Genomic DNA, 27,234 nt, shown 5'->3' on the forward strand with positions numbered 1-27,234 from the left:
TGTTCAAGAAGAAAAGAAAGGATGGGAAGACGGTTATGGATAACAAGCCGAGGCCCGTTTCAGAGAAATAACGTTTAGGATTCCCCATCTTTCGGTTTACGGAGATGATGAAACTGCCGAGGTAACCGCCATGTTATCTTTGTTGTCATTTATGATCAATAAGCTTATTTTGCATGTTCGTAAACCTTCCCACATTAGGACTAAACGCCCAAGCGTCAGACGTCGTGAACACTGCCAGCATTTACTGATATCTATATAAGCTTGCCTCTATATGGTGACAAGTCTCGATATACAGACATCATTATCAGTTTACATCTTCAGTTCTATTTATTTCGTCTGGTACGATACCTTTCATTCACTCTTTACATTTTCACTTCTATCCATATCGCCTGGCGCGATACTTTTTCTTCACTCTTTACTTTATTATTTGTCCTTTGGAGCAGGTCTCCTTATACGAAAAAAGAACACTAACTATCAGAAGAGCTTATTTTTACACTCTTTACACCAACCAACCACCACTCGATCTCTATTGCCACTATGAAGCATTTCCTACAAGTCCTCACTCTCGCCTCTTTGGCCCTGGCCTTTGACCACTCTGCGAGGGAGAGTAAGCGCCAACTTGGTAGTAGAGTCCGCAGCACGGCCAACGAGTTTAAGGATGACGGCTGCAACGACATCATTTTCGTCTGGGCTCGTGGCTCTACCGAGATTGGCAACATGGTATGTTTGATACTGGAGCCACTGATACGGAATGTGTTCCTCTCTTACAATGCAATAGGGAACTATCGTTGGTCCTGATGTCGCCAACAATCTAAAGGCAGCCTTCCCGGGCCAGGTCGCCGTGCAGGGTGTTGACTATGCTGCTCTACTCTCAACCAACTTCGTCCCCGGAGGTGCTGATCCTATTGGTATCCGCGAGATGAAATCGATTCTCGAGGATGCTATGAGCCAATGTCCTGACTCCGTGATTGTCACTGGTGGTTATTCGTAAGTTACTCTCCTTTGATCGCTCTCACAGCTTTTACTAACCTTCTGTTCACCCAAATAGCCAGGGCGCTGCCGTTAATCACCGTGTCATTGAGGACCTCCCACAAGATCAACAAGATCGCATCGCTGGCGTTATCATGTTCGGCGACACCCAAGATCGCGCCGATGGGGGCCAGATCCCCAACTTCGACCCAGCCAAAACAGAGATTATCTGTGCCAGAGCACCCCGGGACACTGTATGCGACGGTATTCTCACTGCCGCTGTCCTACCGCCTCATCTTTCCTACGGCCGAAATGCTGGAGAGGGTGCTGATTTCCTTATTGGTCAGGTTAGGGGCGTTTTGGGTACTGGGACAAAGTAAGGAGAGTCGCAAGTAAATGCAACCTTCTATAAACGCTGGAATATGAGCTATTTAAGCCAGATCGTTAGCTATGCCACTTGGATGGATATTGTGGAAATGAAGTCGGAATGTCAACGTACACCAGGTGCAACTTGCGCAAGCGAGGTTTCACGAAAGCGTTGTGAGAGATAACATCGCTATTTTATCTACAGCTGCTCTCATTGTTTCTCTAGCCTACCATAGAATATATCATTCAACTGTATTGCCGCTGAACCTGCTCGCGCTGTTCTTCACTATGGCATGTGCCAAATGCGATAACCTTGAGTCCCGAAAGATAGCAGCAACCGTCAAACCAACAAATCCCTTCTGCCGTGCCAACGTAACTAACTGAATGGCATTAATCGAATCTCCGCCAATCTTCAGATAACTATCGTCTCGACCTATGCTATCGGGTTCAACTTTAAGCACCGACGCAAACAGTGCCTGAACTTGACGTTCCATTTCTGTTTGAGGAGGACGTTTCAATGAGTCAACGAGCGAATACTCGGTGATTCTTGATGGGCCAAGTTTGATGGTCAAGTTTCGCAGTCTGCCTCGGTCGAGCTTGGTTGATGTGATGACAGGCATGTATGAACAAGGGATGAAGATTGTTGGAATCATGTACCTAGGTAATTTCTCAGCCAGATATCTGACTACGGTGTCGACCTGAGTTTTGCGATCATCTGTGAGGGGCAGAAAGATGTCTCCCAGATTGTCATCGGATGACTGAACGGAAATAGGCGACTCGATATTGGCATCCTGATGGAAGCAGAGATACGCCACTAGACTCTTCCCAGCTTCCATCTCAAAAACGTCAACAGCTACTTGGCGAATAGCAGAGACCGTCTGTATGCTGGACTCAACTTCTCCCAACTCGACTCGAAGTCCACGAATCTTGACTTGTGAATCTGCTCGACCGACGAATTGTATCGTACCGTCTGGGTTATAATAACCCAAATCACCAGTCTTATAAATCTGCTCACCCTTGTCTTTGGGCATCCACTTCGGAGGTGGAAGCACAACCTCTTTTGTGCGAATGGGGTCTGAGAGGTATTCGCGGAGTACATTCGGGCCTTGAATGAACAAATCTCCTACACAGCCCACAGGTGCAGGTTTGAGCAGGTTGTCGTTTGATTCGAGAATCCAAACATTGCAGCCGACTGGTCTACCGATTGTAAGTGGTGACTCAGTCGGCGACTCCCACACATGGAATGCGCTCATGACACAAGCTTCGACAGGGCCCCAACAATTGATGATGCGAGCTTTGCCATGCCATTCTGACAAAATATCCGTTCCGCACGCCTCTCCTCCAAGCAAGAGAACCTGCAAGCCAGGAACGTCTTCTGGTCTCAGTGTGCGAGCCAAGGAAGGGGTAAGTAAAGCCCAGTTAACGTTTTTGTCTCGCATAAACTCGGCTAGTGAATCCATGCGGTCTTGGTCAGATGGGACACAGACACGACCACCTGAGAAGAGAGTAGCGAATGCTTCAGTCACGAAGGCGTCGAAGGCGTATGACGAGAACTGCAACATTGTCGTGTCTGAAGTCATTCCGAGTTTCTTCGCAGCGGCTAGCTGACTGGCACACACAGAACCGTGCTCGAGCACAACACCTTTAGGCGTACCAGTACTCCCAGAAGTGAACATGACATAGGCGACATCTTGAGATGATGTTTCGCTGAAAGGAGAGCCCTCGCCTTCCCCCAAGGTTCTCATGGATGCTGCGTCAACAATGACCACATTGAGTCCTAACGCGGAGCAGAGTTTAGCGTTAGTCGGAGAAGTCACAGCCGACTTCGAGTGAGTTTGCTTGACGACCTGTTGGTGACGACCATTGGGTTGACTTGGATCGAGAGGTACCCACGCCGCGCCAGCTTTGTTAATAGCCAAGATAGCAACAAAGAACCATGCTGACTTCTCAAAGCATACGGGAACTAGCTCTTCTTTAGAGATACAGGCATGGAATCTCAGGTGATAGGCTAACTTGTTTACGGCTTCGTTGAGTCCAGCGTAAGTAAAGATTTTGTCCCATGCGTCGACGGCAATGACGTCTGGTCGTAGGTCTGCCTGTTCCGCAATTAAGTCATGGATACAAGAATCGGTAACTTCTGGCGTCTCCGAGTTCCAAGATACGGCTTGTTGGATATCCCGGGGAGTGCGGATAGAAACCTGACTCAAGAGTCCTTCGTTCCTGTGACGTGAAAGCTGTTGAACTACTACATCAAACCGGTTTGATAAGGTCGTGATCTGACTATCATCAAGAACCAGCGGATCGTATGTGATGTCGAGCTGGATATGATCATCATGGAGCCAAACTTGAACCACGAGCGGGTAGTTGAAGGACCCTTCCGACGCTTCATCCGTCAACGAAATGACAGAGTCTGAGTTGTTAACTGTTATCAGGAGTTTTGCGGGCTGGATGGCTAGCAAGCTTTGAAAGTCACAAGCCTGACGCGCCGACTCGCTGAGATTGGCAATGTTCTGAAGACCAAATTGTTCGAAGGCGACCATTTCTGATGCCTGAGTTTGAATGTCTTGTAAGAAGTCTTCAACAGACTTTTCTTTGTCAAGATGCACCCGCACAGGGACAGTAGCTATGGTGGGTCCTGTCATGGAGTCTAAACCTGGGACAGGTGCGTTGCGACCAGAAACTGAAGTTCCGAAGCACACGTCGTCTGTATCGCAGTATCGAGCTATGACAATTGTCCAGGCAGCTCGGATGATGGTGGCCACGGTGATTGAGGACCCTGAGCTTTGGGTGAATGGGATATTATGAGAAGCTGATTTACTGCAAGAACCAGTCCTCACTCGCTCCGACTCCTTCTGTAGCCGGGGAAGTGGAAAGGATGTTTGCTTGACGTCCAGTAGCTGCTTCCTCCAATACTCCTCACAGCCCTTCCGGTCCAGCGATACGACATACTTGATGAACCGATTGTATGGGTTGAGTTGAGGGGCTGCTCCCTGGTGGTAAAAGCTTTGCAGCTGTTCACGCATGAGGTTCCCGGACCAACCATCAAAGATAGTATGGTGCATGATCCATGTGAAGTATGTGTCACTGTCACTTCTCTTCGTCAGACTGTAGCGACAAAGTCTTGAGCCATATGTCATCCCGTCTTCAACATTAATGGAATCCTCGTCATACCAGTAGATGTCGTCTTTAACCACCACCTGAGCCGTTATCCCAGCGGAGACAATAATTCTAGTCCGCAGGTTGGCACAGCTCCTAACGGTCTGACACCAAGCATGCTTGAAGCGGTCCACGTCAACATTCTCCGGAACCTTGAAAACGTTTCTAGCTGTGTAACTCCCCTGGTTGGTAGCAGTGAGTGCCATGATACCTTCCTGCAGCGGCGTACAGGGATAGATATCCTCGATACGCTCATCACTTCCAAGCTTGCATTGCTCTTTGGCTTCTGCTGCTAGACTGACAGGAAGCAGACTAAAGGGAGCGATATCTGATTCAACGAAGTTCCCATCGATCAAGGTAGCGCTTTCTGCAACACGACATAGACGAGCATCCTTGAAGATGCTTGTGACGGCAACTTCAATGCCGTGCTTGCGAGCCAGCGAGGCGAGTTGTATGGCACCGATAGAATCCCCGCCAATACGCAGGAAGTTGTCGTTTTTGCCGATCTTTTCGGCCTTGATGTGAAGCACTTGTGCCCAAAGGTCGCGCAGTCTGATTTCCATGTCTGTAGTTGGTGGAGTTGTGTCCTTGCTGGAATTGGAATAGCCCGCGAACTCGAACGGAGACAGGTTTTTCACGAGATCACGAAGCCTCTTCCTATCGATTTTCATTGAAGACACAAACGGCATCTTCTTGAGGGGAAGAAAGATCGACGGCACCATGTATGCTGGTAGTGAAGCCTGGAGGTCACTCAAAAGCCTAGCCAGGGTGGTCCTCATGGTGTCATCGTTTGGAACCAGGATACATTCTAGGTTGTCAGCGTCGTCTTGCTGCGCTCGGTCAAATGCCAGGAATGCAACCAGGATATCGGTTCGTCCCCTGTGAACCACCTCAACTGCAACATGCTCAAGACCAGTCACGTCCTTCTTTATGTTGTACTCAATCTCGCCCAGCTCTACCCTCTGACCTCGAAGCTTGACTTGGGTATCCTTGCGACCGAGGTACTCAATAGTCCCGTCGTGGTTATATCTCGCCAAATCTCCCGTCTTGTAAAGTCTTGTGTACTTATCCCCTCGAGACTGTGGTAGCCACTTGAGATTGTCCAGGAATACCTCCTTGGTCTTGATCTCATCGCCGTAGTACCCTCGAGCCAGCGAGGGCCCTTGTACTAGGACCTCCCCAATACAGCCGACGGGAGCAAGTTGATCATGGTCATCAGGCTCGACTATCCAAAGAGTGGCATTGTGAGCGACACCGATCTTGGTTGGGGAATCCTCTGGTGACTTGAAAATATGCGTTGCACAGTCCACGCAGACTTCGGACGGGCCATAAGCGTTGATGAGCTTCACTCGGCCACACCACAACTCCAGTTGATCCTTAGTGATTACTTCGCCGCTAAGGACCAGTGTATCAAGTGTTCGGACGTCGTCTGGTCGTATCGTATCCGCGAATGATGGTGTAAGAATTGCGACATTGACTTGCGCATCCTGGATGAACTTGGTGACATGTTGCAACCTCTGAGTATCTGAGGGCATGCATACTGTTCCTCCGAAGACAAGTGGCGTCAGTATCTCGCTTAAACTTCCGTCGAACGTAAAGTTGGAGAACTGTAGCATTCTGGACTCTGGGCCCAATCCGTACGCGCCGCCATGACCCATGATACTTGAACAGAGGGATGCATGCTCTACCACGATACCCTTTGGTTGTCCTGTCGATCCTGAGGTGAATGCGATATAGGCGGCATGTTCGGGACGCACATCAAGGTTGGAAGAGGCACTAGTGTCCAAATCTGGAAGCTCGAGTATGAGTTGACTAGAAACTACCACAGAGCGCAATGCCATGTCAGAGAACAACGAAGCTGTTGTGGGTGATACAAGAACCAAATCCGCCTGCGTTCTTTCGAGTAAAGCTTGTAGTCGACTCCTGGGATATGCTGGGTCTAGCGGCACATAAACACCACCAGACTTCATAACGGCTAGCATAGTGACAACAGCCCACTTGGACTTATCGACGCAAACAGCAACAGGCTTCTCAGGAGCAACTCCAAGAAAACTCAAATGCCATGCGAAAGAGTCAGATAGCTTGTCCAGTTCAGAGTAAGTAAACCTGCCGTCCCAAGAATGAATGGCCACCTTATGAGGCTGGCGCTTGGTTTGGTCGCTGATAAGGTCCTGAACACGAGTATAAACAAGCTTGGGGGGATTCTGAGCATTCCATTCCATGACCCGCTTGACATCTTCTGGTCCGCAAAAGCTGATGTCAGAGAGTAGGTTCCTGGGTTTGGTGACCAGCTGCGTGACAACATGTCCAAATTGGCCACATATAGCCTGTATCTGCTGGGGCGCAATTACTCCTGTGTCGAAGTGGGCATGAAGTTCAATACTTCCCTCGCTGTCCAAAACACACTCCATCACCAAAGGAAACGCGTCGAACTGTCGGCCCGAGTTGGGCAGACTCTTGATCAAGCCGTGGCTCAACTCGGGAGTTTGCGCAGCACCAAAGATCTCGGCAGGTTGGACGATGAGTTGATTGCGAATGTCGCAAGCTTGTCGGAATTCTTCTCCGTATCGAGCAATAGTCTGAAGACCGGTATGCTCATACGGTATCATGTCGTTTGACTGCTGCTGGACCTGTTTGAGGAATGCCGCGATGGAGCTATTTCGGTTCATCTGTACGCGTACTGGGACTGTGGCGAGCGTAGGACCCAGGACATTCTCAATCTGTGAAATAGCGCCACTTCGTCCAGAAACTGTACATCCGAATTCCACGTCATTGGTATCAAGATATCTCGAGAGAAGCAATGCCCAAGCTCCACGCAGCAGATTCGACAGTGTCACATCGCTTGCCTGGCGATGAGGAATGCGGAAAGCGTGGCTAAAGCTTCCTTCACAACTTGGACCAAGCTGAGCTGTTGTTTTGGGGGGGAACTGCATGGTGTTGGCACCTTCAAGTTGCTGAGTCCAGTACGTTTTGGACTCCAAGGGGTCTATGGACTGAACGAACTTGACGTAGTTGCTGAGAGGTACAGGATGCACTGTTTCAGTTGAGAGACCTAACGCATTCTGGAGGATTTTTACGATCCGCAGGAACGAAAAACCATCGTACAGAGAGTGGTGTAGGTCCCATAGGACGCACGGGCCGCCATTGTCTTCGGTCATGGTGAATAAAGATAGAGATTTACCGTAGCCAACAGACGGCGGGGTAGAGCTTGTAAGCTCGCTGAGTGGTTGTTTATGAGCTGACTGCCAATTCATGTCCTCAGATAGTATGACCTGATAACATCCTTCAGGAACAAGAATAATACGTGTCCTTAGAATGGCAACGTGTTTGACAGTAGTGTTTAGTGCCGACAGAAGGTCAGACATATCCGATCCGCCTGGGGGATAGACAGCAAATCGAGCCATATAAGAGCCAGGCTGGGTGATGCTAAGTGCCATCAAACCTTCTTGGAGTGGAGTACAAGGAAGGATATCCTTGATGACTTGGGCGGTGGTGAGCCCACACTGCTCGCGAGCCTGCTCTATAAAATAGTGCTTCTGATCGTGAGGTAAGAGACTGAAGGACGGTACTTCGACGGCATCTCCTCCATCAACTATCGTCGCGCTGGCAGCGACGGAGGAAAGACGGGGGTCTTTAAGGATCGAAGCGACTGTGAGGCCAATATTCTGCTGACGTGCCAAGGAAACCAGCTGGATAACATTGATGGAGTCTCCACCCAGCTGTAAGAAGCTATCATGTCGGCCAATGGAGTCTTGGTCAATATTGAGGATAGAAGCCCACACCTCCTGCAGTGATATCTCGAGAGTAGTTTCCGGCTTGATCTTCTCGAAGCTCACTAGCGAGTACTCTGCCCTTTGCTCCTGGGTTAGCAACTCCGGTAGTTGTCGTAGTCTCTTCCTGTCCAATTTTGTTGATGTGATGAATGGCATGTAAGCGCATGGAATGAACATTGTAGGCACCATGTAATGCGGAAGCTTTCGTTGGAGATACTCCTTCAGATCCTGGATTTGGCGTCTAAGCGTATCGGTCAATGGGAGAAAGATGTCGGCCTCGTCCTTATCATTCCCCTGTCCTCGTAAAGCGACTCTTGACTCCTGATTGAAACAAAGGTACGCGACAAGAATAGTAGTAGCTTCATTCGAGAGAGTTTCGACAGCGACTTGTGACACTTCTGTTGCTCGCTTAATGGTGTACTCGATCTCACCCAGTTCAACGCGAAGACCACGAATCTTGACCTGTGTGTCCTTCCGACCAGCAAACTCCATTGTTCCGTCAGGGTTGTAGTATGCAAGATCACCACTCTTGTAGCATTTACTCCAGCCAGGCTCGTGTCTTCTTGGCATCCATTCTGGCAGGTTTGTCATGACCGTATCGTTTGTTTTCTGTATGTCTGAAAGGTACTCGCGAAGAAGGGTTGGACCTTGAATCATAATCTCACCAATACATCCAATAGGTGCAGGTTTGCGAGGATTCTGGGGGTCAACGATCCAGCAAAAACTCCCAACCGGTCTTCCTATTGTGAGAGGTGACTCAGTAGGTGATAGCCATTCATGAATTGCTGTGATGGGACAACACTCAGCAGGGCCCCATACGTTGATGAGTCGGCATTTTCCGGACCAAACCTCGAGTAAATCCCTACCAAACGCCTCTCCACCAGAGATAAGTGCTTGTAAACTTGGCACTTGATACGGTGATAACGTTCGAAGAAACGAGGGTATGAAAGCTGCCCAAGTGACGCTCCTCTCACTCATGAATTCTGGTAGCTTGTTAAGTCGGATATGATCGGAAGGCACACACAAGCAGCCGCCTACCATCAGGGTAAACAGTGACTCGTATACACAGGCGTCGAACACATGTGAGGCAAACTGAAGCATCCGTGCTTCGGAGGTCAATCCAAGTCTTTTGCATACCGCTTTTTGACTGCTGCAGATAGCACCATGCTCTGTCAAAAAGCCTTTCGGAGTTCCAGTACTTCCAGATGTGAAAAGAACATAGGCAGCATTTCTGGGAGAAACCTCGGGTAATGACACTTCTCTTGGACGCCCCTCCTGTAGAGCTTTGTCAAAGGTGTCGCCTATAGTGATGACTCGCAAACCTAATCCTTCGCAGAGGTCAGAGACACCCGAAGACGTCAAAGCTAACGAGGCCTTAGTCTGCTGAATGACCTGCTGGTGACGCTCTTTCGGATGCTGGGGATCCAAAGGAACCCAAGCGGCTCCTGCCTTGTTGATAGCCAGGATGGCGACACAAAACCACATTGACTTTTCGAAACAGACGATCACCAAATCCTCAGTCTTGACGCCAAAGTCGATAAGGTAGTGAGCCAGTCTATTCGCCGCACAATCTAGCTCATGGTAGGTAAGCTTCCCATCCCAAGCATCAATCGCGATATCGTGTGGTCGTTTCTGGGCTTGTCTTGAAATGGCATAGTGAACACAATTTTCGACCACCTCGGGGATATCTTCATTATTCCAGGTTGTCGCTTGTTCGATATCCCATATGCCTTGTGGGGAGATACTCGCCAAAGGTGACTCATCTTGAGGCAGGAGCTGTTGAACGATGCGGTCAAACTGATGCAATAGCGCTTCTGCTTGGACTCGATCAATCCTGTTTGGATTGTAGCAGACCCGCAGTTTAACATGCTCCGGAAGCAGAGAGCAGTCTATGGCCAGCGGGTAGCCAGATAGGACGCCTGTGGAGTTCTTTGGAGGTGGCTCCTCATCATCTAGTCGCTCCAAGAGACGTGTTGCAGCCTTCCTCCAATTGAGTTCATCTTCATGGATTACCAGAACACTGGAGAAATCGCAGAGGTCACCAGAATCAGAGTTGATCTTTGATATGTTCTGAAGGCCAAAATGCTCATGAGGCGCCATCTCTGCTGCCTGCGCCTGGACTTTGAGCAGAAAGCTTTTGACATCCGCAGTCTGGTCTACTTTGAGGACAATCGGCACAACAGGTGCTACCGAACCCAGGACTTTTTCAATTCCAGCCACTGGCGCCTGGCGACCCGACACGAGCTGTCCAAAGGTCACATTTTCACTGTCGCTCAAGTGGCTGAGGAGAAGAGCCCAAGCGGCCCGGAGAATGATCTCTCTGTTCGTAATAATCTCCTCGGAGTCTGATAGCGGCATTTTAGTGACGATATGCCGCAAAGTTCTTGGTGTACAGGTCTCAGGTGGGCGGAGGCGCAGCACAGCAGAAGGCTTTGCATCATGCAGCTTCTCTTCCCAATATTGACGAGTGCTTTCCATGTTCGGTGAGTTTGACATATGTGCAGTAAGAGTGACTTGTTGTAGCAGATCCAATGGATCATCATCGTAGTAGAAACGATGAAGTGTTTCGAGGACAAGCCGCATCGTCCAACCGTCCACAATAGCCTGATGGGCGACGAACAAGAAGTACTTTTTTCCATCATGGTCCTCGTGAAGAGCGTAGTGACAAAGTCGAGAGCCATGCGTAATTTCAATGCTTGCTAAGGCGTCTAGAGCAAGCGACAACTCAGATGGGACGCGGGCCTCCCAAACGGGCCCTTCCTTGATGATGGCTTGAAAAATGTCCCTGTTGAAGGAAACGATTCTTGCCCGCAGGCTGTTACAAATCTGAAGACACTGCTCCCAAGCCGACTTAAAACGGTCGGCGTCGCAGTCATCAACAAGACGATAGGCGTAGCTAACCACAGGAGATTGGTTCGCCTCAATGATACTTTTCTGGACCTCAGTGCAGACGTAAGCATCTTGGATGGATTCTTCAGCATACAAGTTGCACTGTTTTCGAATCTCAGATAGGAGATCCTCCAAATTACTGATGGCACCAAGTGTGGAGAAGGGTAAAATGTCGTTGTCTATAGTTTCTTCTTTCGCACCGTTGGTATGGCCTAAGGGTGTAGCCGCATCATCGAAAATAATTGGCGGCATTGTCACTGACTTTTTGCTTGCGCAGGATTCAGGTTCAAATCTGTTTGAAACAAATATAGTATTAAAATATGCGACGAATGGATAGAAAGGCAGCGCTTGTACTGTCTCGATACAATATATCTAGTACACAACCAGTAAAGCCAAGAAGCGTGTGCTTCCGACTGTGCGACAGTGGGTTCCTCCAGTGCCTAATTACTGGGCTGACTTTGTACACTCGGTGTACTGGGGCACATTATTACTAATGGGGTTAGTAAGGCTGCATAATTCATAATTCTAACTATAGCCCAGTTTTAGGTTTGGCTGCATATTTACAGTGGGGGTATGTTTAGGGTAATAAACACATTGCAATGCAGACTTGCTATAACTTTTAATAAAAGGTTGTAAATAGTTAGGATGAGACAATCTTTTATAGGTTGTCTTGAGTCTTGGCGATCGAGAGTTTAATAGTTATAGTCTGCGATAAGACTTGACTGGCACCTTGCGCTTTATATACATTTTATTGAAAATATAACAATAAAAGTCTGTCAAGTACATAACATAGTAAACCGAACTTCATACCTGCATCAGAAAACGCTCATAGTGCTAGATATTTCACCTATTTCCACAAGTAATAAAGGACCATATGTCAGACATTGTAGTCGACAGTACATGATGAATTGCTTGAGTATGCTGGTAGAACTGTAGGAGACACAAGCATGCTTTCAACTGAGCCTGTGGGTACGATGAGACTGTGTCATTAGTCGATAGAGGATTATTCAGCGCTAGAGCCACTGGGTAATATTCACTAAACCACATCCGGTCGATCCACTAAGTTGTCAGATCCGTGCTCTGTAAGTCTCAGCTGCCTTAGAATGTGTTATTTTTAGGGTAGTCATACGGATGAGAACGCCCAGGAAACATCATGGGTAGATTTAATATCGGAGGACTGTCACGTGAAAAGCTGCTATCTGTGCTGCAATAATTGAGTCGACTGCGGAGTGGCCTCCGTGTATAGCATCAATTGTCAAGATCTCCTCGGCTATGGCAGCGCGTCTCGTTCGTCCCTCAGAGATCTCATTGAACTGCACACGCTGAAAACTCATCCAATTCAATCAGTCCTCATGACCTCTTCATCCTTCGCCTATCTCCCTGAGGTCCCATCAGACGAGATCTTCGGTCTTCTCCATGAGTTTCAGAACGACAGCCACCCCAAGCGTGTCAACCTTGCCGCCGGTATTTATCGTACCGATGAGGACAAGTCATGGCCATTGGATATAGTCTGCAAGGTTGAGAAGCAGCTCTATGAAGAAGCTAGTCAAACTAGACATGACTATCTACCCATTGAGGGTGACATGCAGTTTGTTGGTCTAGCTCAGAACCTTCTTTTTGCTCCAATTGGAGATCGGTTAGCAGAGTCCGAGACGTTGAGAATCGCCTCAGTTCAAACCATCTCTGGCACAGGGGCAAATCATCTTGGTGCTCTTTTTGTCGCTCAGAACCTCCGACCACAAAATCTCTGGGTTTCTGACCCGACTTGGGCTAACCATCACATCATATGGGAAGCTGTCGGGCTTGTCCCTCGACTATATCCCTACTACAGGAAGTCAGACCATCTACTCAATTTCGATGGCATGATCCAGACCCTAGAAGAGGCTCAACCAGGTGACTGTGTTCTTCTACATGCATGCGCCCACAACCCCACTGGAATCGACCCCTCGAAAGATCAATGGAAAGTTATCGCTGAACTGTGTCGACGGAAGCAGTTGATACCTTTCTTTGATGCTGCCTATCAGGGCTTTGCTTCGGGCGATCCAGAGCAGGATGCATGGGTGATTCGCTATTTCTTCCAACAGCGTGTTGATATGCTCATAGCACAATCCTTTTCCAAGAACTTTGGTATTTATGGTCATAGGGTCGGGGCTATTCATGTTGTTCTTTCAGAACCCTCTGCAGTTACCAAAGCCAATGTCTTCTCGAATTTGTGCCATTTACTACGATCCGAGATTTCAATGGCACCAAAATATGGATCCACCATAGTAAAGAAGGTCTTAGCGAGTTCGGATCTAACTGCGGAGTGGGTAGCTGATCTCCAAGTTATGAGTGGTCGTTTGAAAAGTATGCGAATGGCTTTGTACGATGAGCTAATCCGGCTGGATACACCCGGTTCATGGGAGCATATTGTCAAGCAGGTTAGTGATCCTATTGAACTGGATCGTGACAGTCGAAACAAGGAGGGGAAACAGACATTGAGAACTAACAATATTCCAAGATCGGCATGTTCACCTACACAGGACTCTCCATCGGAGAGGTTCGCAGGCTTCGAACGGAGTTCCATATTTACTTGCTCGATTCTGGTCGCATCTCAATTTCTGGCTGTAAGCTTAGATCTGTCCTCCAAATTCTTGGTTGCAACTGACAAGGAGGTCACAGTGAATAGCAGGAACGTTAACTACGTTGCAAAGGCATTTCACGATGTAAGGATGAAGACATTGGAATGTGGCATCAACGGTGGCACAAATGGGCACAGAGAGCATTGAAACTTCCACTAGGTGCATAGACTTCAGATAGCTCGTATGAGATATTACAACCCAACGGTCAAGGCTACAATATATGATTTCTACGATTATTTCAATTTCTTGTCAATATCTGTCCGGTGCTAGCCCCCAGCAAGTTGACTGTCGGCTGTTGCGGCGTTTCTTGAGTGTTGCTGCCAAGTCCAATTCTGGCTCTCAAACCGTGCGCCTGATCCATCGAGTATCTAGGTAATGGGGAACCTCTCCACTACCGGAGGGGACTAGCCTCGGGGCATTTTGGTTACTAAAAAGCCAGATTACTCACAATTAGAATTGTCAGTTGTAACAGATACTGTGCCCCAGCATCTGCCGCTGCCAGGATCTGGTAATGACCATGTTGATTGATCCACATTTCTCACTGGCTATAATCCACTGGCACAGTTCACCTGCAGAGTAAGCCACCATTACTCATAAATCTTGTATAAGTCATCCAGCAATGGGTCAAGCAAGCGTAAAAAGAGTAAGAGTAATATTCTGTCAACGCCACAGCAAAGTGATCCAACAGGTAATCAAAACAATCCTGTAGCATACGATTAGATATGGATTTCCAAGTAGGTGCTGTCTAGCTCGAAACAAAGCCCAAAACATAATTCTTGCTTTCCCTCTTGTCTTGCTTATCGCGTGTTATCAAGTCCCCTCCCAGCACAGCATGTATCTCAGACCTTTCTTTCGACCAAAACTCCTTCGTGCACCAAGAGCCTACAAGCTTGCACCACGACTATACAATCGCGCCTCTTTTGCAACAGCCCAAGATGTATCTGTTTCTTCAACAGGCGTCGCACCCGGCAGTCTGCCTCTTCTTCACTCATCGCCGGAGTTCTCCTTCACAGTAGGAGATAAGCCGCAATACTGGCGCAAAATCCCCCAGTGGCGCGATGTTACAACGGAGCAATTCCTGCGACACAAATGGCAAATGGCAAATACAGTGCAGTCAGAGAAGAGTTTAATTGACTTTCTGGCGTCTGTTCTTCCCAAGAATATCCCACCTCAGACGGACATGGCGCCTCATTTGAGGTTGAACAATATCAAGACCTCAGATGACTTTATACAGCATCTTCAAGATGGTATTAAGAAAGCACCTATGGCTGTTCGACTTTCGCCACATATCCTCAGCAGCATTAATTGGGAGGACCCTATCAATGACCCGATTCGACGGCAGTTCATTCCTCTCTCAACACCCATGAGCGAGGACCATCCTATGGCAGAACTGGATCCCATGAAGGAAAACACGTATTCGCCCGTTCCAGGTCTGATTCATCGTTATCCAGATCGCGCTTTGTTCTTCGGTAAGTACATACTCCCCAATGTCATAACTCGCTGGTAATCTGAGCTAATACTGTAACAGCAACATCTGTCTGCCCTGTGTACTGCCGCTTCTGCTTCAGGTCATATACAGTGGGAGCAGAAACAGAGAGTGTCAAGAAACAGCGCTTTCTACCACTAATCAAAAAGTGGGAACCTCGTTTCAAATATATTGAAAACACACCTTCTCTGAAGGACATCGTCATCTCAGGCGGTGACACATATCTTCTCGAGCCCGACCAGCTCAAATATATCGGAGACAGGCTACTGGATATCCCACATATTCGTCGCTTCCGATTTGCCAGCAAGGGTCTATCGGTGTCCCCTAGCAGACTTCTCGATCCAGAGGACGGATGGGTAAGTACTGTTATCGAGATGCAGAACAGGGCTCGAAAAATGGGTAAACATGTGTGTATTCACACGCACTTTAACTCTGTCAACGAGATCAGTTGGATTACGCGACTGGGTGCACAGCGGCTTTATGAAGCTGGCGTTACAGTTCGCAACCAGACGGTTCTACTCAACGGCGTTAACAATACCCCCGAGAAGATGTGCGCTCTTGTCCACGCGCTTGGTGATATCAACATTCAGCCGGTAAGTCCTTCATGACTCCAATACTGTGCCATCAAAACTCTAACAAATGTGATATCAAGTACTATGTCTATCAAGGCGATATCGTTCCAGGTGCGGAGGACCTGCGAACACCAATGAAAGATAGTCTAGATCTCGAAAGAGCTGTGCGTGGACAGATCGCCGGCTTTTTGGTGCCCAACTTTATACTTGACTTGCCAGCAGAAGGCGGCAAGCGGTTGACTCGCGGTGTGGAAAGTTATGACTACAAGATCGGTCTTTCCAAGTTAACTGCCCCAGGGTTGAAGGGAGAGCCTGTGACAATGAATTATTGGGATCCATTGTGGTCATTGCCAGAGGAGGGACGGGAGGAGGTGTTGAGACGATTCGGCAAATTCAAGGGGCCGAAGAAAGAGGGAGAAGGAACAAACTAGAAATATTATCTTATTGTAATTGTTTCTTCTAGTGTGATCAAGCATAGCCCTCTGGTCACAAACCTCTTATCCATTGAGCTGCTCGATTGGTAACAATAGCGTCGTAAGACACTCGGACTTGGTTCCTTTGTCATTATTTACTTCGTCTCCAAGCCTGCCGGAAGGGATGTCCTGGCCGGGCTGCCAAGGGGATTCACTATACTTCGGTAAACGGTGCATAGACCCTACCGATGATGGTAATCAGGTTCATGATGCCGTGGTCGATGAGCATGATGCCTTGCGCCGGCACTTGTTAAAGAACCTCAAGTTCGATGACTGCTAGATGGCAGTATTGGTGTCTCATACCGACAATCTAAAGGGGACATGATTCATGTGAAAGCTATGCGGAAGTGACACATCCATGGTCGCAAAATCGGAGTAGTCAGCGTGTGACTAAACGTCTTGTCTGACTAATGTCGCACCGCAAATATGAGTGTCTATTTCATGACTTCGCGCATGCACAAATGATCATGCCAATGACTGATATGATTTATGCCAATGGTTTAGATCGACAGCATGCTTAGGTAATGGCAAACTCGTTGGTTGGATGGCCTGGGATTGTAGGAGCTGTGGGGATGATGTCTCGTAACATGCGGGTAGTGGACTTACAACGTAGGTCGTTGTTCTGAGGTGTTCGCTTGCCAGTTGTCCAATATCATATTTTACCTGTCCTTAAGATCCTTGTATAGAGTTACCCTGTTACTACAACAAGATTACCAGTGAGGTAGCCTTATCTTGGAAAATATTGTGGTTTTAGGCGTCCTGTGTCCTACCTCAAGACCTATTCTCGAAGCTTATCATGGAAAGTGTCGGAGACATCGCCTGTGGGTCGGTATGATACCCCATCAAAAAAAACTCTCGTCAAGTTCATATTAACAAGCTCTTCGATTTAGGTAGCTGGTATGGTCGGCAAGACCATAGAATACCCATTTGACACCATAAAAGTCAGGTTACAATCTCAAATGCAATCTTTAACAGGCCAAGCTTTACGATACAGTGGTCCGTTGGATTGCTTCCGCAAGTCTGTTAACCACGATGGCATCTCAGGACTCTATCGTGGTGTCAGCGGTCCAGTCGTAGGTGCAATCTTTGAGACAAGCAGTCTCTTCTTTTTCGAAAGCCTTGGAAGAAAGAGTGTCTACTGGTTTGGATGGTTACCGAAGGAATATGAAGACAAGGACGCTGCACTACCCCTTCCGATCCTGTGGTACAGTGGCGCGTTCTCTGGAGCGTTCACATCATTCGTCTTGACGCCCATTGAGCTCATCAAGTGTAACATGCAGGTGTCTTCTATCGCCGCTTCTTCTACCCAGAACAGGCGCATCCCATTCCAAGCCCCTACTGTACAGTCAACTGTAAGAGGCGTATATAGACTTGGTGGACTTCGTGGTTTCTGGCGTGGGCAGACAGGTACTTTCATTCGCGAAGTTGGTGGCGGTGCTGCATGGTTTGGATTCAAGGAAACCACAACGAGACTATTCTATAGATGGCACGAGCGAGGTCTCCATTCACAAGAGGAAAGGAACGCGTTGCGTACCAGGCCATTGCCCCTCTGGGAACAAGCGGTAGCTGGTGCATCAGCCGGACTGTCTTATAACTTTCTCTTCTTCCCGGCTGACACGGTCAAATCACGAATACAAACCTCCGCGTCCATGGGCGGAGTGAGAAAGACATTCTTGGGTGAAGCAAGGTTTGTGTGGTATCAAAGTGGTTTGCGTGGGTTCTATCGCGGCTGTGGGATTACACTTGTTAAGGCTGCTCCAGCATCGGCGTTCATCTTTGTTGTATATGATGGGCTGAGACGTCAATTCCACATGACCTTGATGGAGGGCAAGTTTCCCATGTTATATAGAGTGTAAAGTAATCTTCAATGGGAAGTATATTGCGTAAAGTACGTCGACAATGTGAATTGGCTTTAAAGTGAAGTCGGACTATGAATGATTGCTGGTCTTCCAAAGATCCCCAAACCGGGTGCTGCTATCTTGCGATAACGCTCTTGGGTTGCCTTTTTCGACAACTTTGCCTTTATCCATAACGACAACCGTATCAAAGTCAAGCACCATGTCCAGACGATGTGTTATCGCGATGACAGTATAGTTAGTGAACTCGTCCTTGATAACCTGTTGCATGACACGCTCTGTTTCTCGGTCTACACTCGAGCTGACTTCGTCCATAAGCAAGATTCCTCCTTCAGAGCTTACATCAGCGTCATAACCTAGCTGACCGGCTCGAACACGCCTTCTAAGCACGGCACAAGCAAGTGAGAATAGTTGCTTTTGACCCTGGCTAAACGCAGCAGAACTCATTGAGGCCTCGAGGCCACCACAATCTTCGACGAAACTCCAGAGCTTTACCGTCTCCAAGACTGACTGACACGCTGAGGAGTCAGCCGTATCAAACGGATCAAGGTTGGCTTTGAAACTCGACTTCTCCTTGAGAAATACGGCGTCTTGTGGTACGACGATGATACGACGTCTAAGAACCTGGCGATTGATCTTATGGAGACCGATTCCGTCAATTTCTACGTTAGTCGCCGTTTCGAGCGTAGGATCAAGAAGCTTGAGTAGAAGGGCAATCAGACTGGACTTTCCACTGCCTGTTCTGCCGCATACCGCCACCTTCTCGCCGGGCGAGACAGCGAGGGCAACATTATTGAGGGCAAGCCACGTAGCCTCATCTCTGTCTATATCATCATTGTCGTCGCTGAATAGACCTTCATTAGTAAGAATATACATAGTCATAATGGGTATCTAATCGACGTACTTGTAACTTGCTGAAACACCTTTCATCTCAATTAGTCCTGTTTGTGGCCAACTCTGCTCTGGCACAACGACCTCCTGCTCTTTGTCTTCACTCTTGACATCTTCATTGAAGTTTTTGCAACGAGAAATGGCGCCTGGTTTGAAAATAAAGTTAATGATGGCTTAAATTAGTCAGAACAATGGAAGGACTAACCCAAGCTTGTCTCGAGCTGCGTCAATGCAAGGACGATAAAGGTAAGCTCTGTTCCAAATGCCATGAGGGTTACCATCGATGCACCAGTAAACCCTGCGTTGGCACGGGTGGTCACAACTAGGGTAGTCAATACTGCACTGACGACCATGATGACGAATCCGAGGACAAGATTTAGCCAGTTCTGGACCATCTGGAGCAAATATGCAGGCCTTTGGGATGTGTCCACAAGCTCAACGTTCTTGGCTCGATCTTGGCTGAGGGTGCCGAAGGCTCGTAATGTCACAATTCCTTTTGTAGTGTCGAGAAAATGAGCACTATCGAGTATCAGCACGCGCTACCAGGAAAGGCTTTGGGAAAGAGGAGGGGAGGACTGACTAGAGCGGCGACTTGGCCTCTAGATCCAGTAGTCGCAACTGACGCGAAGTTCGAAGGTAGAACCTTGCAATAAACCACAAGAGTATGACAAGGAATGGGTAACTAATTATCAACCACACCGAAGAGGTGGCCAGTACAGCGGCTTGTCCAAGCGCCGTAAAGACAGCGTAGACAACATTAATGAGTGCAAGTGGCAGCTCCGTATCGATGAGATTCATATCCTGGCTAAACAGGTTCAAGATCTCACCCTGGTCGGTGCGAGTGAAGAAACTGAGAGGTGCCACGACAAGAGTGCGAAGGATTCCATGGTGCAAACTCGCTCCGGCCTTGGAGACGGACAACTGCAACACCATAACGCCGAGGCTAGCCAGGGAGAGGACAGCTCCAAAACCTAGCAGAAAGTACACACCAATCCAGTAACTGAAGGAATGCCGGGAATCAGTGGACTCGGCATCGTCAGCCCAATACTTTAGCCAGATGGTGGCGAAGTTTGCGGAGAAGCCCAACAGGATGCCGAACAGGAGAATGAGCGCACTGAGAGCGTAGCCCATTGATTTGATGTACGTTCCGTAAATGCTTTTATCGCCTAGTCGACGGCTTGTATCTTCGACTTCTGGTACCGCGTCCAGTGCGTCGGTAACGCTTCGAGTAATGCTTTCTATTGTCGGGCTGGGGCCCTCGTGGTGTTCAATGTCAGTGGTCTCTTCTTGAGAAGCTTTCACACCTAGGCTATTGACATAACCACTCTGGTTCTTCATCAGTGAAACAAAGTCTCCCTGCTCAACCACATAACCACTCGCATCAAGCGCGATGATGTGATCTGCAGCGGGCAAATGACGAACAGAATGAGTACAAAGCAGGAATGTCGACCGTCTGTGCCGTAAGAGTCCCCCAAGTCCGAAGACACGTCGAAAGACTTGCTCTTCAGTGTCAGCATCAAGACCACTGAAGACGTCATCAAAGATAAGTAAACTGGCTTGGAGATAGAGAGCCCGTGCTAAGGCAACGCGCTGCTTCTGGCCGCCTGAGAGGGTGATGCCGTTGCTACCAATTACCAATTGGTCACCCAGATCCATTGACTGGAAGTCTATATCAAGCATCGTGGCATGAATTACTTCAGAATATCTATGGGGATCAAGGGGTGCAAATCCGACAATGTTGCTTCGTACAGTTCCATTAGAAAGAAATGGCGTCTGAGCACAATATGCTATACTGGAGTATGGAATGCCAAGCTGGATAGATCCCTTGAAGAATGGAACCTCTCCTAACATCGCTTGACATAGAGTCGATTTGCCAGAAGCAATTGGTCCACAGACGATGGTAAAGCTGCATTGGGCGACATTGAAGTTGATGTCTTGGAGGACCATTTTATCTTGCTTCCAACCAAACTCACCATTCTTGACAGATATTGCAAAATCAGATGTTGCCTGCTCACTACTGGAGGTATCCATCCTTTCTTGTGTAAGGTGCTGCGCCTTGTCTTTCGCATGACCAACTGCTTCTCTGAAATCAACGCGAGGGTCTGATTCAAGGTAGGTCTGGATGCGCTGTAAACAAGCTATAGCAGCTAGTAATGTCGGAATGGCTTGGAACAGTAGTGTAAGGGGTGTCGTGAGTAGATTGAGCCACGAAAGAGATGTGAACATTCGAATCGTGTCTAGAGAGTTCTGCGCCACTGCGAAAGTGAAAGCTGGTGCTAAAAACAGAGGCACATATCCCAGTGACGCTGTGATAATTATGAACCTTCGAAATCGAGACCCGGCCCCAAGTTCCTCGAGTCGTTGAGCTTGCACCATGGTTTCCACCGGTTCTGTCATGCCAGTGATTTTGAAGGTTTTCATGTTCCCAATCACAGTGGCTGTCAAGCCAACTCGCTGCTCTACCTTTTCCATCCACGCTTTTTGGGATGGTCCCATGAAACGTGCCATGTAGAATGTCAAAGAGAAGCAAATAAAGACCAAGATGATCGGCGCCAAGAATGCTAGACGAAGCTGATTGTAGAGAAGCCAGCTTGAGATTCCAACCTCGATGACCCCGGCCCACATGTCATGAAGGTTACGCAAGCCAAGACGGATTCTCTCCAGATCAGCGCTCATCAGAGTAACAGATGCGGAATCTTGATCACTACCAGCCTGGAGCTCGGCACCTCGGGCATAAATGGCAGTTGCAAGACCTGCAGAGGAGTGGAATCAGTACAGCAAACAGGTAGCGGGATCTGGCTATCCACTTACACCCTCGAAGGATCTGTAGAGATCTGTAGTGCAGATATTGATAGACGCCAGTTGAGATAGCTAAGCCAAAATAGATAAGAACGCTTGCACCAATCAAGCCATAGCCAAAATTATCAGACACAGTCGAAGCGTCTTGAGACAAGTAGGTAAGTAAGCTTTCCATGAAGAAAGGCTGGCAGAAGGTGAACGCAATCTTGAAGAGTCGAGGGATAACTGGTAACAGAAGGGGAACAGCATAAGACCGACATAAGAGCTTGACAAGCCCATACTTGTCATCTTTGAACTTGGAATAATCCAACCGATGGCGAAATTGACCCTCAATTGATTTCACTTTCAAAGCGTGGTCAAGTGGATATAGATCGCTGATGGATAGGTTACTTCCATAGCCTTTGAGGAAGAGATTATTCAGCCAGAAGTATACTCCGAGACCAAATACACCCGATGTTTCTTCAGGGCTGTGTGGTTCTTTTGCTTCCCATTCTACCCACTCAGTCTTGGGCCGAGACTCGAGAAGAAGGACAAGTGTCTTTGCGGCTACTGTAGATGTGAAAACTATGGTGTATGCTGTTTCTGATCTTGTGACTGAAGACAACCAGAACGTGCGGGTTTGTGCTATGTCAAACAAAAGAGTGAGGGATAGGTAACTGTTCAGGAGCATTGACGGTCGAGGCGAACGACCGTGGTCAAAGAAGGAAACTGGAAGCATCAACAATGCGGCAACCAATTCCAGGGCACTCGACGCTTTGAAGAGACCAATGATGTTGAATGACTGCAGAGCCACCATAATGACTAGCACCAATCGCAGGGCCACAAACAGAGCAATGCCAAGCTGTATCCATCTGTCAGTGGTACTCAACCAATTAGGAAAGGAGGTATGTACTAGTTTCAACAGCTGGAAGTGAGGCGCGTAGATCATAACACGCTTATGGAAGAGCCGCTGGATCTGCCATAATGCCAAGAGAATAAAGGTGCAGCTTGGCACAAGACTGAAGAAGGTGAGCTCAAAGAGAATTGTAAAGTCAAAGTCACTACGACATCCCAGCACCGCCGGTCCGAGTGACTCGTCGTTGATGCAGGTTGTGGAAAAGAGCATATTGAGTTGTACCTCGAAGGCCGATGATGAGACCAATGGGGTTGCGGGAAATGTGTATTGTAAGAATCAAGAAACTTGAGCCGTAAGACGCGATTCAACGAGTTTCCCCAGGGAGCTCCTTACAGCATCACCTGATTAGTGGGGGTGGTACATTCCATCAGCAGGGTGCTTTGCTTATTACGCCACTATGACTGCCGTGACCACGGCCGCCAAAACGTAAGCAACAGCGCCAATCCACTTTGAGATGTTGGTAGTACGGTAGACATCTCGATGTTCACTGCAGGCTGCATCGTATGTATTCCTGCGCCTCCGCCTCTGTTTGTGTCATTGGCAAGCTTGTTGGTCCTTACACCCACCAACCTGAACCCCTGCAGGCGGATTTGCCGGATATAGAAGGACGCTGCGCATTCAGGCTGTTGGTTGCAAAAGTTCCAACCTCTGGCTAACAAAATCCTACCGATAATTTCGCTACGGTGGTACAACTAATCAGCAGGGAGGTGCCGGGCATACATACGATTTACGCCACGTCGAGACAGGTTTGAAGGAGCGACAACCATGTCATCTACGGGACATGGCACTGCCAATCATAACATTTAGATTGCGATACCTTTGTAAACTGGTGCGACGTACTTTCAGTTACGCCGGGGAAGGCTAGAAGACAGCCCAGAACAAAGTCAAGATTTGTACTGTTGGGGCATTTTCAATAATGCTACAATCAATCTTGCCGGGGTTGATGTTTCATGCTGATATACATATATTGATCGCTCACATGCTGTTTTGGGGTCGGCCAAGAACGTGAAAGAACAAAGCGCATAGCCTACAGCTTGCCATGAATCTTGTACCAGTTGTACCTCCATCTTAAGTTATACATTCCAAGACGCCAATACTTTTACAAGCCATCTGAATACTACACACCATGTCTAATCGGCGAGAAAGCAGCATATCCTCTAGAGATGACTTCTTGTCTTCATTTCTTAGCCAAAATGCTATGTCAGATCCACCAGCTGCGGATAATTCGAAAAAGATACAAGACCGCAATGAGAAGAAGAAAGTTCAAAACCGTGTTGCCCAACGAGCTTACCGTAAGTATAGCCCCCATATAGAGTTGATATATCTTCATGCTGACTACTGTAAGGCAGCCGTATGAAGGCTCGAATTGAACAGCTCGAGGGAATGCTGGAGTCTCAGTCTCAGTCCCAGTCAAAGGAATCGGAAAGCCACTCTCACCAAATACATGGTCGGCTGGACGCTGGTGCATCCAATTCGTCAAAGACAGCCACCCTTGATGGTAATGCCCCTACAGGTCTCTCAGACCGCTATCCTTCCACTACAGGCACCGCCCAGGCAGCCCTACACAGCATCAATGTAGCCCAGTCGCATGTGTGGGAAGACAAGAGCCCCCAAGGCATGCAGCCCTTTACCACTAACAGTAGCTTTGTGGCTCAAAGACCGCATTCCGCGGATACCCTTCCATCGCAAGGATGTGTCCCTCCCAAGGAGGCTTCAGCAGAAACCAACAGTATTACACCCCATGGACTATTTCTCGAAGTCTTACAGTCTCAGAATAAACTGCTAAACAGGCTTGATGCACTCCAGCGAGATGGTTGGGATGGAAGCATAGGCAATATTAGTCTTACAAACCCCCCCGGTAAGCGATAACCTTTCTTTGGTCAATCGGATATTGACCTCTTTTAGTACTTCCGTTGCATACTATCCCACTATCAAACAACTTACGATTGAATAATACTGAGAATGGACCAGCTATGGAAGTTGACACTGAAGGAACGAGTGAGTCATGGCGCGAGGGGTTGATGAACCTCAATGTACTGCGCTGTGGTTCGTCAGATCCGCAGCCTCTAGTGTCAAACCACTACACATCCACAGCAGATATGGATCTAGAATTTCTACCTACTGAGTCGACGGATACGCCAAGAAGCTCCATGTCAGTCGACGACCGGCTGGAATACATCGTCGACGCAGCAACGAAGATCGGCTATGACAGTTTTGATGCCCTTGCAAAAGATTATTATAATCACACATTTGAACCATCGTCGTCCATCGCTAGGAAACAGCGCATGAGCAGAAACAGACGCCTACCTACCGTCATGTCAGAGATATTCTCAGCCGCAAACGACTGGTGTGAGTGGGAGCGCCGTGGCCTGTTTGAAGAGGTTGTTAGAATGACCGAGTCTCTCTTAATATCCGAGGCCAATGATTCTCAGAACCTGCTTGAGGACAAGCTGGAACATTTTATCAAGACCAGCGCTCAGGGTAATATGACTTCCAGACCCGACTTGGCGTCAAAACGGTTTATAGAAAACAGTGTGCGTCTAATTAACTGTCCCACTATCGGTCTGCAGGGTGTCTTATACTAACACATTTCATACAGCTACCGACCTTATGGGCACTACTTCTCGCATTGACGATGGAGAATCGAGCTCTCCGGCATAACAACAGATCGAACGTAGCCACCTCCGCGATCTTGCTACTACGTTATGCGGGTCATCTGCCAAAGGGCCAGCTCCTAGACTTGATTGGCGCCTGGTTGTAGATAGTTGACGAGCCACCGAATTAGACCAGTCGATTTAATAATAGAGTTTATAACGGCCAAAAGGGTGGTTCTAATCTGCATTTTCTCCCGCTGGTCCTGCAAGTCGAACTATCATCCCATCAAGAGGCTCTGTGATTTTGACTTGACATCCCAGACGGCTTTTTTCAGTACGACCGTAAGCCATATCTAGCATATCATCTTCATCTTCACTGGCCTCGGGTATGCTGTTGAAGTAATGCTCATCCTGCACGACGACATGACAGGTGCTGCATGCGCATTCGCCACCACATGCGCCTTCTAGTTGCAGGCCACTCTTCTGGGCAACATTTAAAAGATTATCCCCAATCGAGACTGGAATTGTGTGATGGCTTTCCTTCTCATCAAGAAAGGTTACATGGACACTAGATACCGCAGTAAGTATATAAGTACAATAAGTATTCTGGATAGAGCAACTCTCTACTCCATCGGCAATGAAAGCTTACTTGCCAGTGTCTGTGAGATTATGCATGTGACGAGCCGACGAGATGCACAGAGGGGGAATAGGTCTCCCGTAGGTCCTACTGACAAAGGCAGTATTTGATGCAATACTGGGTCCCGTAAGGCGCCATACCCCACAGCTTATGGCCCTCGCCAGAAGTTGTGCATGCTTGGACAACCCAGCCATGTTGATGATGAAATGAACTGGTTTGAGAACGTGCGCCGCAACAATCTTACGTGAGGAACAGGTTTTGAGCAAGAGTGTTTAGATATAGTGAGATTCGTCTTTCTAACAAAGTCCGTGCCAGGCATAGTAGATAACCCAATGTAACAGGTCTGGGAATAGACAGCAGAGGCAGTAGTCAGCAACGTACAGAACTGACTTTTTCTACAAGCAAAACAAACCACCCGATACGATTCAACGAGTCATTGTGACCTCTCAAGCCAACGTACTTCAATGCAGATCCATCAGCTTACGTTTGAGCTGGTTTGTCATTTCCGAAAGTTGGTATGACGAGAGTAAATGGCTCCGTTCCGCGACGCACATGCATCAGCATGTATCCTCGGGAAAGTTGAGTTTGAGTAGATTCGAGACATCACACATCAGGTTGATTACACGCACAATGCAGTAGTAAAGGCCGCCAATCTCAGATGATGTGTGCCGCTAAGAAATTAGCGCGGCTCCCTGGTTGTCATCTCAAACGGAAACAATACTATTGACGGGAAGGAAGAGTAGTCTTACGGGCCGGAACGGAAGGTGACTCCCGTGCCGTGCTGACATGCATGACGTTACATTGGAGGAGATCCACAGTGACATTACACATTTACGAGGGACATAACGTATGTTTTTGTAAAATGAGAATACCTGTCACATATCTTCGTCCTGCCTCTTTTGTCTTATCCAGCGGCTGAATCCTTCGTGTTGATCTATCTGGGGCGATACCGAACGTGCATAAATGGATGAGAACCTGGAGGTTTATGAGGGGAACATTTGACTTCATCGGCAGGCGGTGTTCGGAACCTACCTTAAGCGGCTGTCTTGTTGGTAAGGTGGAGTCCCATGCTGGTCACAACAAGACAATTGACAGCCAGTCGCAAAGCCGTGAATGTCATCATATCGGGCGTCACAGGATATGACAAAAGCCATGAGGTGCACATTATGCAACTGGGTGACCAGAACGAGTACAGTCGGTGGATCTCTCTACGCGCACCAGTGGTTCTGTCGTGAGAACCATGCATGATCCTACATG

General features: G+C 48.1%; 8 protein-coding genes across 8 annotated transcripts; 5 read left to right on the forward strand and 3 right to left on the reverse strand.

Moving 5' to 3' along the window:
• Positions 1 to 537: 537 nt before the first annotated feature.
• B0J16DRAFT_400466 (cutinase-domain-containing protein) lies at positions 538 to 1,349 on the forward strand (the record flags this gene model as incomplete). The annotated part of the gene is made up of 3 exons (XM_046132515.1): positions 538 to 720; positions 779 to 987; positions 1,049 to 1,349. The coding sequence occupies 3 exons, from the start codon at positions 538 to 540 to the stop codon at positions 1,347 to 1,349; spliced, it is 693 nt and encodes a 230-aa protein (XP_045980710.1).
• Positions 1,350 to 1,577: 228 nt separating this feature from the next.
• Positions 1,578 to 11,405, reverse strand: B0J16DRAFT_270798 (peptide synthetase; the record flags this gene model as incomplete). Its single annotated transcript, XM_046123554.1, has 1 exon — positions 1,578 to 11,405. One exon carries the CDS (start codon positions 11,403 to 11,405, stop codon positions 1,578 to 1,580), a length of 9,828 nt encoding a protein of 3,275 aa, XP_045980711.1.
• Positions 11,406 to 12,505: 1,100 nt separating this feature from the next.
• On the forward strand, positions 12,506 to 13,921 carry B0J16DRAFT_356314 (pyridoxal phosphate-dependent transferase; the record flags this gene model as incomplete). Its single annotated transcript, XM_046129464.1, has 3 exons — positions 12,506 to 13,573; positions 13,654 to 13,759; positions 13,815 to 13,921. The coding sequence occupies 3 exons, from the start codon at positions 12,506 to 12,508 to the stop codon at positions 13,919 to 13,921; spliced, it is 1,281 nt and encodes a 426-aa protein (XP_045980712.1).
• Positions 13,922 to 14,496: 575 nt separating this feature from the next.
• B0J16DRAFT_356315 (uncharacterized protein) lies at positions 14,497 to 16,263 on the forward strand (the record flags this gene model as incomplete). The annotated part of the gene is made up of 4 exons (XM_046129465.1): positions 14,497 to 14,512; positions 14,731 to 15,243; positions 15,303 to 15,853; positions 15,913 to 16,263. The coding sequence occupies 4 exons, from the start codon at positions 14,497 to 14,499 to the stop codon at positions 16,261 to 16,263; spliced, it is 1,431 nt and encodes a 476-aa protein (XP_045980713.1).
• Positions 16,264 to 17,195: 932 nt separating this feature from the next.
• B0J16DRAFT_269923 (mitochondrial carrier domain-containing protein) lies at positions 17,196 to 18,161 on the forward strand (the record flags this gene model as incomplete). The annotated part of the gene is made up of 1 exon (XM_046123525.1): positions 17,196 to 18,161. A coding segment is annotated over one exon (966 nt), but the record flags the coding sequence as incomplete, so codon positions are not given.
• On the reverse strand, positions 18,158 to 22,997 carry B0J16DRAFT_343474 (putative ABC multidrug transporter). The gene is made up of 6 exons (XM_046128044.1): positions 22,744 to 22,997; positions 21,864 to 22,692; positions 19,633 to 21,805; positions 19,258 to 19,571; positions 19,066 to 19,198; positions 18,158 to 19,005 (listed from the first exon to the last, which is right to left on the reverse strand). Exons 1-6 carry the CDS (start codon positions 22,954 to 22,956, stop codon positions 18,234 to 18,236), a joined length of 4,434 nt encoding a protein of 1,477 aa, XP_045980715.1. The 5' UTR covers positions 22,957 to 22,997; the 3' UTR covers positions 18,158 to 18,233.
• A 760-nt stretch (positions 22,998 to 23,757) lies between these two features.
• B0J16DRAFT_400467 (uncharacterized protein) lies at positions 23,758 to 25,507 on the forward strand (the record flags this gene model as incomplete). Its single annotated transcript, XM_046132516.1, has 4 exons — positions 23,758 to 24,038; positions 24,092 to 24,604; positions 24,652 to 25,280; positions 25,346 to 25,507. Exons 1-4 carry the CDS (start codon positions 23,873 to 23,875, stop codon positions 25,505 to 25,507), a joined length of 1,470 nt encoding a protein of 489 aa, XP_045980716.1. The 5' UTR covers positions 23,758 to 23,872.
• A 70-nt stretch (positions 25,508 to 25,577) lies between these two features.
• B0J16DRAFT_400469 (2Fe-2S ferredoxin-type domain-containing protein) lies at positions 25,578 to 26,171 on the reverse strand (the record flags this gene model as incomplete). The annotated part of the gene is made up of 2 exons (XM_046132517.1): positions 25,578 to 25,908; positions 25,990 to 26,171. 2 exons carry the CDS (start codon positions 26,169 to 26,171, stop codon positions 25,578 to 25,580), a joined length of 513 nt encoding a protein of 170 aa, XP_045980717.1.
• Positions 26,172 to 27,234: the final 1,063 nt, after the last annotated feature.

This window comes from Fusarium flagelliforme (assembly GCF_020744385.1).
Source record: "Fusarium flagelliforme strain FIESC 12 MPI-CAGE-AA-0113 chromosome Unknown B0J16scaffold_5, whole genome shotgun sequence".
Classification (NCBI taxonomy): domain Eukaryota; kingdom Fungi; phylum Ascomycota; class Sordariomycetes; order Hypocreales; family Nectriaceae; genus Fusarium; species Fusarium flagelliforme.

Excerpts from the sequence above, each read along its gene's own strand:
- B0J16DRAFT_343474 (XM_046128044.1), bottom strand. The coding sequence starts at position 22,956 with ATGCTCTTTTCCACAACCTGCATCAACGACGAGTCACTCGGACCGGCG. Across the intron at positions 22,693-22,743 it reads ACTTCCAGCTGTTGAAACTA|CTTGGCATTGCTCTGTTTGT; the intron begins GTACATACCTCC and ends AGATGGATACAG. Across the intron at positions 21,806-21,863 it reads TCTACAGATCCTTCGAGGGT|GTCTTGCAACTGCCATTTAT; the intron begins GTAAGTGGATAG and ends ACTCCTCTGCAG.